Below are 16,364 nucleotides of genomic sequence, written 5' to 3'. Positions count from 1 at the left end.
TCAGGGTCGAAGAGTCTTTAAGTGGCAGGACTGGGAAGCAAGCCCAGATGTACTGCGCTCCAAAGCCCATGCTCTTTTCACCACACGGCAACGGGCAAAGGGCATGTTTGGGAACTTCCTAAGGATGTCAGTCAGTCACTAAATTTTGAATGCTTATATAATGACAGCATTTCTCCCTGAACCAATTTTCTTCAAATGTCATTTCCTCCTTCTATAAACAGAGCAAACACATCCCCGACTCACATGTGAACAAAGTCATTTCACATTTCGAATTTTCTTTCCCCTGCAGTCAGCCCTATGGCAATTCCACAGTCCTGGCGCCAGATTCCAGCTCATAGTGAAGGATGTGTAAAAACCATAGGCTAAGAAAATAGCATGAAACCAACTGACAGCGGTCCCCAAAGTGTCATCCTACCCGGCTCTTTCCCAGCAGGCTGGGGATTAAGATATAAATGAAACATATGGAGATGGGAAAAAGCATATGTCAGGCCGGCTGTGGCCCATGTTCCTGTCGAGTGCATGCACGGGGTCATTTTTAATCATGAAAACACCACCAAGCAGACTGCTCAAATATTTCTACAGAACTAAAATTGAAATCAGTGCTTTGTTCCTCACACCTTCTTTCTGAAGTCAGCCTCATCGGCAGCTTCCCAGTGCAGGCGTATCCAGAAGGAACCAGAATTCGGCATATACTCTCCTCCTTCCAAAGAGAGAGAGAAAAGAACTGGGTAGTTCTGAACAGTTCCTCCTGGGTGTGTTTCAGTTGAATTAATTATCTCCAGGCATAATAATATCGACAACAAAAACATATTGAACACAAACCCTCTACAGAGTACTGCGCAGGGTTCTGAGGGTAACACATATAAGAATGTACTAGCCAAGGGCTTCCCTGGTGGCACAGTGGTTGAGAGTCCGCCTGCCGATGCAGGGGACACGGGCTCGCGCCCCGGTCCGGGAAGATCCCACATGCCGCAGAGCGGCTGGGCCCGTGAGCCGTGGCCGCTGAGCCTGCGCGTCCGGAGCCTGTGCTCCGCAACGGGAGAGGCCACAACAGTGAGAGGCCCGCGTACCGAAAAAAAAAAAAAAAAAAAAAGAATGTACTAGCCAATAAATAGCCACCATTTATAAAGCCTGGTTTTAAGAGCCGTTCCTTCCACGAAGCCTCTTGGGCTCGGCTGGTGCTTGGCCCATCTCCTCCATCCCCACCTCCACTCCTAGATTCAAATAGCAGCTGGATACGGCCACACTTTCAGCCCCCAGCATAGAACACCAGGCACTGTTTTGAGCAGCCCTCTCTTGCTCTAGCTCCTCAGACCTCTGGAAAGCTCCAGAGAAGTGTGGAGTCAGATTATCCTGAACTTGAATCACACTTCCGTGAGGTGGGGGAAGAGTAGATCAAGAGGCCAGCTGGAGCCCAGGCGTTTGCCTGGTCTTGCTGTTGCAGAACAGGGTTCCTGAGAGGAAGTAGTGAGAATTGTGTGCAGCAGCAGGTAGGGGCCAGCTCATTGGTTCTTTCACAAAAATAACGGCTGTTCAATATCCTTTAAGTGTGTCTTTCTCAACTTAGCAGGGTCTCCATCTGTTTCCCTCCCATGTCCGTTTCAGTTTCATTGGGAGGATATAGGTCAAATTCCAGCTGGATGACATAGTGGTTCCCAGCACTGGGTCAGCAATTCTCACTTTTTTTTTTCTTCTTCCAAAAGATTGTTTGGACAGCCTTTCACTTGTGGGCAGAGGTAAGGGCATTAGATAGGGTGTAGGGAGACCTGGATTCCAGCAGTGGGAACTTGAGTCAACACGCCTGTCTGAGCCTCAGGGGAAAATGAGAGGACTCAACTTAGTGGACTTGACGTTCCTTCCCAGCTCTCACATTCAGTGATGTGTCCTCAACAGACACTAATATCTGGAAACTAAAGAAAAGCAAAGTCAAGGGTATGTGTCTTTCCTGAGAGCAGAGAAAGATGGTCTATTCACTTGGCCTCAGGGATGACCTGCTCTTAACCTGCTCTTTTCCTCTTCTCCCCCCCATCCACCCCAAGAGTCTTCTCTGAAAACTCTGGAGGGTTTTCTTTTCAAGGGGCTGGCTGTGGGGCCTTTAGAAGTTTTGTTCCGTGTCGTTGCTGAGTCCTTCACCCCAGCTGCGTAGAGATGAGAGCCCTGCTGGAAGCCTGCTTCAGCTCTCCGCTGCCCACGTGTGCATCCCCACAGACCCACGTTTCCCGAAGAAGAGTGTGCACACAGTTCCCCTTTGTCCTCTTGGGTCCTTTTGTCTCTCAAAGTATACATTCTCTAAATAGATCTGGGAGCTGGCCATGAAAAAACAATGAAGTTTACAGTGCAGGCTTTCAGCTCTGCAACTGTATCAGTGCAGCGACAAACAATTGAGTTTTGCAAAGGGGTCCTCAAGAAGAGCCAGAGTTAAGGACACAATTGTTTAACCATTCTGACCCTGGGAAAGATACATTCCCCTCTTGGGTCGTGGGGAGAGGAGTTTCTTCTGCATTTCATTTCCTGTCTGTGATCTGGATGTCTTTACTTTCCCCGTACCTATGTTAACTCCTTTTCAAATGTAGGTGTGTATGCGCGTGGACTGTCCCGTGCAGGTGGAGGTGGGGAAGGGAAGGAAAACCCTGTATGCAGTGTGTTGTACTACACTCTGTCACAGGAAGCCGCGGTACAAAATGCTCTCAGGCATCCTTGCAGGCAGCTCCGTGTCTGTGATGCCCCTGCCTCCGTTGCGATGCTCACCCACAAGGCCTTGGCCAGGTCTTGACTTTCAGTGAAACCTAGGGCAGAGTATCTGTCTGCCCTTAGTAAACAAATGTCAAGTATCGGGATGTACACGACACTAGATCTGTATTAGAATTTTTTAATGTTTATCATCATCAGAGCGTAATGGTATTGAGCACCGAGCTGTACTTGACATCGCAGTAGACATTCGGTACATTTCCTTAGTGGTATGTGTTAGTAGTTACACAATCTGTGTTTTAACAAACCATCCCAACTCCTCTTTTCTTCTCAGTTTCTCCCATCTAGATTTTACCAATTTTTAGCTCTGTTAGAAATTCCAAAGTGTCTTTAAAGGGCATTCCTTGATATTTTATGCTTTTTGGCATCCCCTGAAGCTTCCTTTATATTATAGGCCCTGTATTTAGAATGAGAAGGCACAGCCCATGTTTGCTCTACTTTATTTGAAGTTAAGAAAAAAAAATGAGGACATTTTCTTGCCCTTTAATAATTTTAAGTCTAGGCCTTTTCAACACCCCGGTGGCCATCGAAAATTCCTCCTTCAGTACTGTGGAGGCTTTCAATACTCTTTCATTCATTCAGCAAATATTCATTGCAGGATAAACAGTGCACTAGATGTGGCATGTTTTCCTTTACACATGCATTTTGAAGTCAGTCCTGAGTACCTGGCATTTATGGACCCTGTGAGCCTTTCTAGAAGAAAGGCTGCTTAAGAGGAGTCTTATTTATCTTTACTGCCAGACATATTAAACACCCATTTTCAATGGTTTCTTATGGAATAGTTTGAGTCAATCCTAGTAAAGACTTAAGAGACTGCTATAGTGATACTTGGGTTAATAGATGTAGTTGTACGGAGACGTTACCACTGATAAAATGTGCATCTCTGGACTTCCCTCGTAGTCTAGTGGTGGAGACTCCGAGCTTCCACTGCAGGGGGCACGGGTTTGATCCCTGGTCATCGGGAACTAAGATCCCACATGACACAAGGTGAGTAGCCTGAGTGTGGGGACTGGATCAATGGAGAAGTGAAGACGTGGGATAGGAGTTGAGTGGACTGCCACTTGCTAGCTGTGCTAACCCTGGGGAGGTTAACTTTTTCCTTATCTGCAAAATGAGGATGATAACAGAAGCTATCACATGAAGCAGTGGGGAGGATTATATGAAACAATCATGTAAAACCTTAAGCACTCTGCCTACCAGTGCATAGGCACTGGACAAAGGACATGTCTCTTACTGTTTACTTGTGAGTATCCAAGTATTCCCCTCTGACATTTGTCTAATCCAACTGACAGTGGTGCCTCTTCTTCCTCTCCTCGGAAGCTCCCAGCCCCCCACCCTGGTGAGCTCAGGCCATGAGAATCAGCCCCCCAACCTATCCCTGGAAAGAGAGCAAGGTCACCCTGGTCCTCAGTGCAAAGGGAAAGGGAAGGGGAATGGGGGAGGGGTGGTGAAGGGTCATTGTGGGGAGTGGGGGCGAGGTGCTGCAGCAGGAATTCTGGAACTGGGAAAGCTGCCATCAACCAAACAAGAAATGACCAAAGCCTGAGGTGAGTCTGTAACTTAGGAGAGAAGGAAGGTGCAGATTTGGGAAAAGAAAGGAAAATGTGAGTAGAATTGTCAAGAGATGAGTCCAGAATGAAACATCACTCTTCCCCCTGTATCACAGCCAAGCTGCAACAGATGCGAGGCAAGAGTCAGAAATGAGAGGAGAACGAAAAACCAGAGCCCTGACTCCACTGCGTGTGTGATGGATGAATCCGACAGGTAGTTAAGGATGGAGAGGAACAGCCATCTCAAGGCTGTGAAGCTTAAAACTCTTACAACAGAGCTGTGATGGTGGCAGTTTAAATGCAAATTTGTTAGACTTGGTAAGTCCACTGGGTGTTTATTACATGTGAATTTAATGTTTTAGTGACACTTCCCAGACCTATTATGACTGCGGGGTTTCTGAGTATTTCTCCTGCTGGTATCAGGTTTAAGGGAAAAAATAGCCAAGTAGGAAAAAAATAGTGAGCAGGATTCCAGTTCTTTTTTGCTCACTGGGGAACATAGGCTTTCCAAACAGGGGCAGAGAGGAGTCAAGCCTCCTGAGTTCTTTCCCAGCTCTGACTGAGTTGGCTCCAGAATAGACTAACTCTCCCCAAGCTGGCAGTCTGCAGTTCCAATATTTTTCTGAGAAATGTACAGACAGTCCTGTGGGGGGCTCCTTAGGGAGCTGCTCTGGCCCCAAGGAAACATCTGAGGGGATCTTCCCTGTCTCTTTCTCCCCAATACTGAATGAATGAATGAGTTGTAAATTTCACAGTGATCTGTCAAAGATGTTAGAGGAAAAGAAGGGTTTATCTATAGATTAAAAGAGACCTAAAAGGCATATCAATTAATGCCATGTGTGGACCTTGTTTGGATTTTGATTTGAACATAAAAAATGAGATAATTGGGAAAGTGGAACATTGATTAGCTATCTGATAATTTTATTTTCCCTGCACCCTGTTTTGCAAAACTTTTAACTTTGTCGTCATTGTTTAAGAAGAGATTTTACATTACAACCTAGATTTCCATCTTATTTTGAGAAATAGCGCAATCTAGCCACAGATGGGCGCATTGCCTCACTAAGCTACCTGAGGATGTCTCTTTTGGTCCTCAGGTCCAAAATAAGTGCCAATTCTTCCATAAAGGGTTCTCTGATCACCCCAGCCATGAGTGATTTCTCATCCCTCTGAGCTCTTGGGACCCATTTTATTTTATTTCTTGAAAAATTTTTACTGGAGTATAGTTGGTTTACAATGTTGTGTTACTTTTAGGTGTACAGTAAAGTGAATCAGTTATACATATGCATATATCCACTCTTTTTAAGATTCTTTTCCCATGTAGGTTATTACAGAGTACTGAGTAGAGTTCCTTGTGCTATACAGTAGGTTCTTGTTGATGGGACCCATTTTAATTACTCACCCAGCTCCCAGCCTATGCTGCCTGTATTTGTTTTCTTGTAGACCTCTTATTGCTACTCCTCCCCCCGCCCAACACACACCTGGGCCTTTAGAAGTTCTGGGTGTTTATTAAGACCTTTAGAAGTTCTAAATGCTGCAAAGGTTATGGAGGGTGCCTCCCTGTATATGTAATGCCAAATCAAGTTTTATTTTTCAACGTGGTGATGTTTAGAAGTAAGCTGAAGACAATCTTTCTAGATTTAAAATAAATTCTCCAACTTATTTTGAAAAATTTCAAACCCATGTTGAGTTGAAAGAAGAGTAAAATGAGCCTCTGTGTAACCATCTAGATTCACGAGTTTTAAATATTTCGTGATATTTGCTCTGTTTGTTCCTATGAACTACTTGACAGTAAGTTTCAGACATTATGATGCTTTATCCAGCAGTTACTTCTTAAGAAAAAGGACATTTTCCTACATGACCACGATGCCATTCTCACACCCAAGAAATTTGACTCTGATACAATAATATATAATATACAGTTCATATTTGAATTTTCCCAATTGTTCCAATAATGAATGCCCTGTAAAAATTTTTTTAATCTAGGTTCTAATCAAGGATCATGCATTATTACACTTGGTCTCTGTTGCCTCCTCTGATCTGAAACACTTCCCTGATGTTTGTTTTTAATCTTTCATTTTGAAGCATCAGGTCATTTGTTTTGCAGAATATGCCACAGTTTGGATTTGGGCAAATGTTTCCTTATTATTAGATGGGTTCAACATCTAACAGTGGGGGTCAACATTTTCAGCAGTTTTGCAAGAAATTACAAAGGTGATGTTGCATTTTTCTAGATTTTCTGTTTGTGAAGTTCCAGATAAATTCATCAAAGCTGAATTTGTGTGTAGGTATATGTGTTTTGCTGGTGCCCTAATCATGTGTGTCATAATAATCATAGCTACCATCATGTATATCATGCAAAGCATTGGTGTCTGTATATATGTAGCAGCAGGGCTTCAGGTGATATAATGCCAAACTTCCCCCCCCCACTAGTGTTTTTTTTTCACTAGTGTTTTTTTAATTGAAGTATAGTTGATTTACAGTATTATTTTTCTCCACTGATATTAAACTACATCCTAACCAACACTTATTTTCCACTCTTTAATTTTTGCCAAATCTATAGGTGTAACACGATATCTGTGGTTTCCATTTGTATTCTCTTGAGTGCTTAAGAGTTTGAGCATCTTTTCTTACGCTTATTGACCATTTGTGTTTTCTTTCCTGTGAAAGGCATCTTTATGCCTTTTGCTCACTTTTGGGGGGTTGCCTATTTCTTAAGTAATTTTTAAACCTTTATGCATTCTGGATACTAATCACTTACGAATATTATATATCTATCTGGCGAGATTAACACCAATAAGTCCTCTCCTTCATTTTAAAGACCCACAAACACCCTAAGATAATTCACACAACCTTGAGACCTAACAGTGTCACGATTTATTCTCAACAACTTAAAGTCTTTACTCATGATCAGGACCCCTAGCACCTCACAGGAACCTATCTCTCTCCCAACCCCTCTCTAGGCCTCTTCACCCAACTTGGGTCTTTCTGTCGTGTTTCAAAGACTAGCAAACTCTTGATGCAAGCGCACCCAGGAGGCACTCAGGAAGTGCTCCCTAAGTGAACGGATGAAGAAAGGAAAGAACTTTACTGCATTTCTAGGTAAAAGAGATGAAAAGGAAAAAGGAGTGTTGGAGGGCCACGCCGGCTGATGATTGGCTGGCATCCAGGATGGAGGGTGCGGGGAGAGCGCGAGACGTAGGAGAGGGTTTATTTACACCAGGTGGTCGCCGCCCAGCGGCTCACCACTTGTTGCTCAAAGAGCGGCATGGACATATATACACTACCAAACGTAAGGTAGATAGCTAGTGGGAAGCAGCCGCATAGCACAGGGAGATCAGCTCGGTGCTTTGTGACCGCCTGGAGGGGTGGGATAGGGAGGGTGGGAGGGAGATGCAAAAGGGAGGGGATATGGGAACATATGTATATGTATAACTGATTAAATTTGTTATAAAGCAAAAAATAAATAAAAATAAAATAAAGAAAAAAATAAATAAAGTATGTTCTTCCAGAGAAGGGGAAAAAAAAAAAAAAAAAGCAGCGCTTCGGCAATCGCCGGTCCGAGGCGGGCGCGGCGGCTCTTTGGGCCCCGCCCCTTCCCGCCCCCGGGCGCCAAGGCCCCGGCCCCCGCGGCGGCCGCGCCAGAGCCTGCGCACTGGGGTCCCAGCGCCTGCGGCGGCTCCCCGCTCGGCTGCTCTGAAGATGGCGGAGCGCGCCGGTGGTGGCACATCCCTGAGGGGGCTGCGGGAACGGATGGGTGAGCGGGCCGGCGGCTCCTGGGGGGGGCTCGGCCCCGCGCGGGAGGTGGGGTTCCCGCGGCCCCGGGGACTGTCGGAGCGGCGCGACCCGCGCCGGAAACCTTCACTCCGGAGTCGCCTCGCGCGCCGTCGGGTGCTCCCCTCACCCCCGCCGGAGCGCCGTGGGACGGGATGGGGCGCCGAGAGGGGACGCGGGCGGGAGGGGAGACGGCCGGCCCGCGCCACCAACTGCCCAAGTCCCGCGGCCCAGCTGCCACCGCCAACGGCCGTAGCCCCGCGGGCGGGCGGGGCGCGAGAGAACTAACGGGCGCTGCTGGGGCGGGAGGGCGGGGGCCTGGCACCCCGTAGCCCGCGGACGGCCCGGAGCCCCGCCTGCCGTTGGGGAGAGGCGGACGCCCTCGCAGCCGCCGGAACGGACGTGCCGCTGCCCGGGAGGTGCGGGCGCCGGGACAGCCCTCGTGGCTCGGGGCAGCCCTGGAATCTTCCCTCTGCCCGGGGCGCTCGCGTTTTCATCCTCTCCCACGGTCGCAACCCCGGTCTCTCACGCATCCTCCTGGTCAAGGTCTGGTTAAGGTCCGGTGAGGAGGGGGCCTTGGGGGTCTGGCTTTGAAATTTGGGATGAAACTTGGTCCCCCTGCTCCTCCTGGTTTGCCTCAGCACATGACTTCGCCAGGATGTCACCTTCCGTGGGACATCTTGCAGACCCTAGGCTGAACTGAATGGGACTCAGGGCTTCAGAGTGCTTTCTTCTAAACTGGTCCCATCGCCAAAAAGTCCCCCCCAAAACGTTAATTTTATAAAATTTGGCAGGATTTGGCATTGCTTAGCCCAGGAGACTGCTTTGCTACTTGAGCGAGATAGTATTTCTTGCTTGTGGGAGGTTGCTTTTAATTCTCGGGCTAGTTTCCTCCTATATGAGCTTGAATAAAACAGCCTTGCTGACTTTACTGAAATCCTTAGGGATTTTTTTCATTTGCAGTTGAAAAATTAGACCGGCTGCGATTGGGAGGGTTTATGTTACTTCAGAACGCTTTGAATCAACTCCCCAGAGAATAATGTCAGAAGCAAAAACACTTGCATTATTGCATAGCGTGAAAAACTCTTCTGTCTCTAGCTTATTATGGTTAACCTACAGGGAGAGTTTGCAATAAATTCATTGTTTTATTGCTTATTGACACCTAAGGTCCTCTGACATTGAATTATTTCACTGATTTAAACTAACCGGCCTTCTGGATAGCCCCCCAAAGTATTTGCATACTGAATGTTGAAAAGTATTTTTAAATTTTATATGGGACAGTTGCTTGAATTCACAGTATTTCAGACTAAAAACTTAAGCAAAAAAAGGCTTAACCGAGAACTAGTTGACCTCCTTGCTGCCCATTTTGTATTAGGAATTGAAAACATCACATGTTAAACTTTTACAGAGGACCACCTTGACCAGAAAGAACTTACTTCATGGTCTCAGCATTTTCCTGAAGGGGACAAGGAGTCAGTGAAATATTCTGCCACTTTGTGGCAATTGCTTCTTTTCTGTTATCCAAATAACAGTGAGTAGACTTTGTTGCTGTTTTAGGCAAAGCTCCCTGAATCTGCCTTATTTTTGTGGTTCCCTGATTGCAAATGTCTTTGGTTTTCTATTATTTTCTAAACATTTTCTCACCCTCTCCCTGGCCTAATGACATGCAAACTGTAATAAGGCCATGAAGAGAGACCCTTGGTATGGGTGGAATGGATCTGCACTCCCAACTGCTCAGCTTTGAATGAGGGTGGATCCAGGACTGGGCCGGCAACTGTGCGAAGAAGGGTCAGGGACTGGGCTGCTGGAAGAGAGTCTGCTGCTAGACACCCCTCAGCCTACACTTTGAGGGCTACATCCAGCAGGAGCGCAAGATAAGACTTTGTAGCAATTGCTTCTTTTCATTCTGTTATCCAAATAATGGTGAGTAGCACTGTATCCACTAATCTGTAGCAGTTAGCCCTAGCCCTTCTTATAATAATTTTTAAAAAACCTTTCAATCATTTTTTTTGCAACCTACGCCCTTTGCTACCTAATGAGAAATACTAGTTTACTAGTTTGTGTGGTCTAATGTTTCTAATTAGTACAGAAGAAAGGTCATGGAGAGGTGGGGCTACAGATTTTAGGTCGAACTCTGAGAGTGATGTCAAGAGCAGCAGCTGAGGCGGACAGTACAGAATTGCTAATAAGTACTGGGAGGAGTATTTATCATTGGCATCTCATGGGATTAAGCATTTTGGGGTGATTGTGCTTGGGTGCAGCTTTAGGAAGAGTCTTGAACCAACTGTCATGGAAAAGTGTTCTTCCTTCCTTTCTTGCATTTAACTTGCCCTAGTGGAGCAGAGCTCTTGTGACACAGATATTTTGTGTGTGTGTGTGTGTGTGTGTGTGTGTGTGTGTGTGTGTGTGTGTGTGTGTGTGTGTGTGTGTGTGTGTGTGTGTGTGTGTGTGTGTGTGTGTGTTGAGGAAGCGGGAGTGGGGTTTCTGGAGAGAAGCAGAAATATTCCACTATGTTGAAGTCAGTAGTGACCTAAAATGCTTTATGTCCAGAAGAGGCCTCAAAATTTCAATGACATCTTTTAGAAATCTATCAAGTGTAAAGCATTCTTTAATTTTGGCATCCTAGTGCCATCTATTTTTGGTTCATTTCATTCTGAGGTTTTTATTGGGCTAGATGGCTAGGATGATTGAGTTTGTTGTTTTCCCATCATAGAAGGAGAATGGGGGAATTCCATGGTGGTCCAGGGGTTAGGACTCTGCACTCTCACTGCCATGGCCCGGGTTCAATTCCTGCTCGGGGAACTGAGAGTGGTGCGGCACAGCCAAAATTTTAAAAAAATAAATAAAAATCATATTTGATATTATAACCTTATATGATTTGGTTCATTATTGCCACCACAGCTATTTCTTAGGTTACTTCTGATTAATAAGATCTTAAATCTGGTAAAATTGTACATTTTGAGAAAAATTGTCCTTATGGCCAACTAAATTATGCCAAAATATGGACTTTCCTTAGGATTTTTTTTTTTTTTTTTTTTTTTTTTTTTTTTTGCGGTACGCGGGCCTCTCACTGCTGTGGCCTCTCCCGTTGCGGAGCACAGGCTCCGGACGCACAGGCTCAGCGGCCATGGCTCACGGGCCCAGCCGCTCCGCGGCATGTGGGATCTTCCCGGACCGGGGCATGAACCCGTGTCCCCTGCATCGGCAGGTGGACCGCCAACCACTGTGCCACCAGGGAAGCCCTCCTTAGGACTTTTAAGCAGGAAAACTGAATGTGTAGAAGCAACAGTGGTTTTCTCTATGCTCACATAGAAATGTTGTGAGTAGAAGGGAGGGTGTGTAGGATGGTTTAATTAACTTACAGACTACAGTTAAGAATTTTCTTAATACATGAGTACTCAAATTCAGAGGATAATCGTGGTCCACAAGATTGATGCTAATTAAATAACTGAAGAAGCTGACAAGAATCTAATCTTCAAATAGCTAGAGCATGGATTATATCTAAGCTGTTAGGTCTCTGAGATTTAAAAAAAAATCCTTTTCCCCTTTTGAAATGGCGATCTCTATGGCAACAATTGTGATATCACTTTCAAGTTTACTCTATAAAATGGCTCTCAGATATTTTTCCTCAGTGGCAAGTAACATCTCAAAGTCCATTCATTCTGAGTACAGCCACAGTCCCTGTATTCCCTTATTTTATAGTTGCCCATCTACAACTGTTTTATATTTTTCTTGATATGTAGAACCCAGAATTGTATGCAGTATCACAGGGGCATATTCCCTGTGCTTTTATATGAGAGTAGAAGAGAGTTTTCAGTGTTATTCTCCAGCTCCTTCCTGAAGATGCCTGGTACTATGGGGCATTTTAGATACAGCCGTATATGGAATTAGAGTTCAGGGAATTCCCCAAGAACTTGTTTTTGTATCATCTTAGAATTTTAGTTTTTCTTACTTTCCCTCAAATTGTGCTCCCATACTCTTATATTTCACCCTTATTGAAGTTTATTTGCCATTTTCTACCTGTTCACACAAGATGTGTAAATTTATATTATATAATTTATATTTATTTGCTTGACATTTTCCTACCTAGAAAAATACCATCACATTGGCAATTTCTTGAGTGTTTTCTCCACCTTCACTGTGCATCAGAATAGAGTTTTTAGCAACTGCAAAGGCCTGGGCCCCATTCTCAGAGAGTGGAGGCAGGGAGGGGAAGGCTTTGCTAATTTTTTTTAAAAGCAATTTGGGTGACTCGTGTGGAGCCAGGGTTGGAAGCCCCTGATTTAGGTACTTTATAAATGTACTCCTTATATTGGGCCCAATCTCTGAGGCTCTCACCGTTGACACTTTTGCATCCAAATTCAGATCCATAAACTCCAAATCTTCTAAATTCCCCCAATTTATGGCGAAACATTTTTCCAAATCCTTGCCAGCTCAGTTTTTCTAGTACTTGCTGTAATGTCTGTCTGAGGCATTTTTGAAAGCTATTAATCATTAGCTCTTGCTCACCCACCAGCTCGTGCTGCTACTTCTGCTGACAACTCTGTGTGCACAGATAGGCTGGCATGTCTACGGTAAACACTGTTAATTCTTTGTTGAATTATTGTTGAACATCATAGGTACTCAGTATGTCTTTGCTGACCCAGAGTCTATCATGATTTTGCCTTGTAGAAGAGATTCTGTCCTTTATCATCGAAGATACAATTGGCTGTGCTTTGCCACCCCTGGATTAGCTGTTCGTATTCTTTCTTTTTTTTAATTAATTAATTAAGTTATGGTTGTGTTGGGTCTTCGTTGCTGCACGCGGGCCTTCTCCAGCTGTGGCGAGCTGGGTCGTTGTGGTGCGCGGGCTTCTCACCGCAGTGGCCTCCCCTGTCTCAGAGCACAGGCTCCAGGTGTGCGGGCTTCAGTAGCTGTGGCACACGGGCCCACTTGCTCCGGGGTATGTGGGATCCTCCCGGACCAGTGCTCGAACTCGCGTCCCCTGCATTGGCAGGCGGACTCCTAACCACTGTGCCACCAGGGAGGTCCCACTGTTTATATTCTTAATATCGAATCCCTTTCCTTTATCTCCCTGTATTTTAGTTGCTGCTGCTAATGCCATTGCTGAAGAAAGACGGAGTCAGGGTAGCTTTAGCGCTCTTCCATCACAGCCCTCAAATATAAAATCAGCATTTAAACCAGGTATAATTTCTAGAATGCTTTGATAGATGTCAAAGTGTTATATCCTTAAAGTTTGATATCCTATGTCTAACTGTATTCTTTCTTTTTTTTTTAGTAATAGATGGATCTGTGCTTAAAAATGATGTAAAGCAAAGATTAGCAAAGGAGCGCAGAGAGGAGAAAAAAAGACAAGATGATGGTATATTTTAGACTTTTTTAAAAAATTAAGATGAAGGAACTTTACTTTAAGGTTATATATTTCCAAAGTGGTTTTACGTACTTTTTAATCTGTTCATATGATAGATTACACGTTTTACAGTATGTGTTATACTGGATTAAGAGCTTATACTAAATGAGATAAAGAAGGTCCATGAAAAATATTTGACCAAATTGTTTTATTTTTGAACTAGTAGTTTCTGTTAGCTTTAATTTTCTGAAAATTAAGGTATGAAAATTTCTTCAACATTTGTAGAAACAAGCAAAACGGGATTTCAGAAAAATGACTTAGAAACAAAAATGAGCGAATTCCCTGGCGGTCCAGTGGTTAGCAGTCTGCTTTCACTGCTGGGGGTGGGTTCTAAAACAAAAACGAAACCCAAAAAAAACCCACAAAAAATGGTGTTGCTAATAATCCTAACATAGATATGGTATCTTTCACTGATTGCTATGCTTTTCAAGTGTAACTTTGTATCAGTTAGGATCTAAAAGAATAATCTTTCTATACCTTGAGAGAATACTTTTTCAACTATGTATTTTTCTCATCTGGCCCTGTAAATCCGCTGCAAAACTAGTGCTCAAGTTCATTCAGATAAAATAGCAATTGTCTTTGTTTTGGTGAGGAGCTGTTTCTTCCTGTAGCTCTTTAGAAGAGTATTTTACAGCTGCATAGATGGCTCTCCAGGCTTTAGTGAGGGGAAATTTGAACGCAGGAAAACATCATGCTGGTCAGTAATTTGGTATGTGCCTAAAGCCCACGAAGGTCAAACTGGCACGCTTAATATGGTCTGTCTAGATGAGGCCTTTGAAAAGAAGTTTCCTAGTAGAAGGGAAAAAAACATATATTCTGGCCATGTGTTTTTTTTACGTCTTGTTTTAATGTATAGCATGTTAATCTGATGGGGTTTGACTTCAGCTCAAGTCAGCAGAAACATCACATGAAAGAAAATATTTCTTCTGAATTTGGAATTTTAGTTCGGACAGGAGGAGAGTCATCTAAGCCAATTCAATTCTCAGGAGTTAAATGAACACCCAGTGGAAATGGTTCTTTTGTGGCCATCTCTGTTCACTTATATAATAAGTCTTTAGTCATTAGCACAGGTTATGTTATTTTTAAGAAAGAGAATAAAATATAAACTTTTTCCTTCTCGGTCTGTAATGTGGAAAACTTAAATATTTTCTTGGCTCTTACCTTGCATTTGGAATATTTCAGCTAATAAAGAGACACAACTACTTGAAAAAGAAAGAAAGTCTAAGATCCTATACGAAAAACAGATGGAAGAAAAGCAGCGAAAGCTGAGGGAACAGAAAGAAAAGGATGAACAACGGAGAATATCTGCAGAAAAAAAGAGAAACGAAAAGTTACAGGAAGAAAGGGTACATGTTTTCCTAGCCTGTTAATCAGATGATGCACTGTGTTGCCTGGTTCTGCAGTACTTTTTTCTTAGCCCTTCTCTGCTTTTACTGGAACCAATCCCAATTATTCTTTCATCTTTCCTTCAACATTAGCACCTCTTGCCCCGTCCTGATCCGAGCCTTGCACATCCAGGGAGAGAACCCTGTCCACTTGCAGGGTGCCTGCGGCCTGGGCTTTGCTCTGAGCGGCTTTCTCTCCTACAAAAGGTGGTGTCCCATTGCCTAGTATTCACCTACCCACCGTCCCAGGCCCCCTGAGAGGCCCCCGTCTGCCCCTGACCCGCTCTGCTTCTTACCTCACCACTAGGCTCATCGTGTGAGGGGCAGAGGCCCAGCCAAGCCAGAGCCTCGCACTCTCCCACGGTTCCCTGGCTCCCTCTCCTTTGCGCTCTCTCCCCCCTCCCCTTCTTGTTCCTTCTTTTTTTCTCTCTGTTGTTTTGTAGCCCTGCTCTCTCTTTTCCTGTCTGGACTCTGTTTTGGTGTCCTTGGCACTCTGTTGGTATGAGTCACTGCCTCTGTTGTGCCCTCTCTTTCCCCCTCTGTCCCTCTTCATTCAGTTTGTCTTTGACTGTTGTGTGGGCATCTGGCTGCCTGTCTCAATCTGTATGATTCTCTCTGACACCCGGTTTTTCTCCTGTAGGTTGTCCACGACTCTACTCTGAGCGTCCTTGGCTCCGTCTGAATTCACGTGTTCTGTCCTGTTCCTCGCTGTCATTCTCTCTTTTCTTTGTTCCAGTGACTCTCCAGTGTCCCTGAGTGAGCCTTGGTCTGTCTTCGGCTCTCTGTCTGACTGACTCTGACCTTTCTCTGCCCGAGGCACCTCCCTCTTCTTTCTGCTTTCTTTGTCTTAGCTTCTCCCTCTTCTCTCTCCCCATCTTTAGAGTTTCTGCCTCTCTCAGTATGTGGGTTTTTATCTCCCTCTCTTTTTTTCTGTTGCTCCAATTTTTAAATGTTTTTTTCTCTCCTTTTCTCTTTGGTTTCATTTCTCCCTAAGAGCCCCCTTCTCTGTGTCTTTCTCTGTGGTGCTCGCTTTTCCTCCTAATTTTTGCACACAGTTGGCTCTTGCAAATGCCTCACCCCCAGCCCTTACCCCCATTGGCGAATCTTCCTTATTCTAGGACTATTCCTGTGCTGTTTCTTCCTGTCCATGGTCCACTAGCACGTTCTCTGTCTTTTTTTCCAGCACATTCCAGTATTTAATGAATTCTCATTCAGAACTTGTGTCACTTTCTGTCTTCCTCTGTGAAACATCTCCTTAATTTACTTCTCTGTGGTAAAGAGAGTGAAGGCCAGAGAGACTGAACTAGGTAAAGAGAGAACCAAAGAAAGTAAAATAAAAAAACTGTGTGCAGAGTCGGGGAGAGTCCCTGGAGGAGAGAGAGTCCCGGGGACTGTGAGAAAAAAAGACCATCTTAGAGAAAGAGGAACCTGAGAGAGAGAACACCGAGAAAGAAGAAGCAACAAAATGATACTGTAGACAGAGCGGGAGCCAGAGACAGG

The 16,364-nt window shown here is 44.6% G+C and overlaps 1 protein-coding gene across 4 annotated transcripts in view; it reads left to right on the top strand.

Annotated features, from left to right (window-relative positions):
* The first annotated feature begins 7,626 nt into the window (after nucleotides 1–7,626).
* The window catches only part of MAP7D3 (MAP7 domain containing 3), a 35,085-nt gene continuing 26,347 nt past the window's right edge, over nucleotides 7,627–16,364 (top strand). For 2 of the 4 annotated variants that reach the window (XM_082609044.1, XM_082609043.1), the window contains exons 1-5: nucleotides 12,573–12,643; nucleotides 12,741–12,804; nucleotides 13,155–13,253; nucleotides 13,348–13,431; nucleotides 14,662–14,825. In XM_082609044.1, the coding sequence (XP_082465170.1) occupies nucleotides 12,635–12,643; nucleotides 12,741–12,804; nucleotides 13,155–13,253; nucleotides 13,348–13,431; nucleotides 14,662–14,825 (420 nt within the window). In that variant the 5' untranslated portion in view covers nucleotides 12,573–12,634. Of the gene's footprint in view, nucleotides 8,053–12,572; nucleotides 12,644–12,740; nucleotides 12,805–13,154; nucleotides 13,254–13,347; nucleotides 13,432–14,661; nucleotides 14,826–16,364 lie in introns of those variants that run through there. The other 2 variants (XM_082609046.1, XM_082609045.1) reach the window with 1 other exon arrangement.

The sequence above is a fragment of the Mesoplodon mirus genome, assembly GCF_964341445.2.
Source record: "Mesoplodon mirus genome assembly, chromosome: X".
Lineage (NCBI taxonomy): Eukaryota > Metazoa > Chordata > Mammalia > Artiodactyla > Ziphiidae > Mesoplodon > Mesoplodon mirus.
The sequence above is the reverse complement of the archived record's forward strand: the minus strand, read 5'-3'. Positions and strand labels throughout refer to the sequence as shown.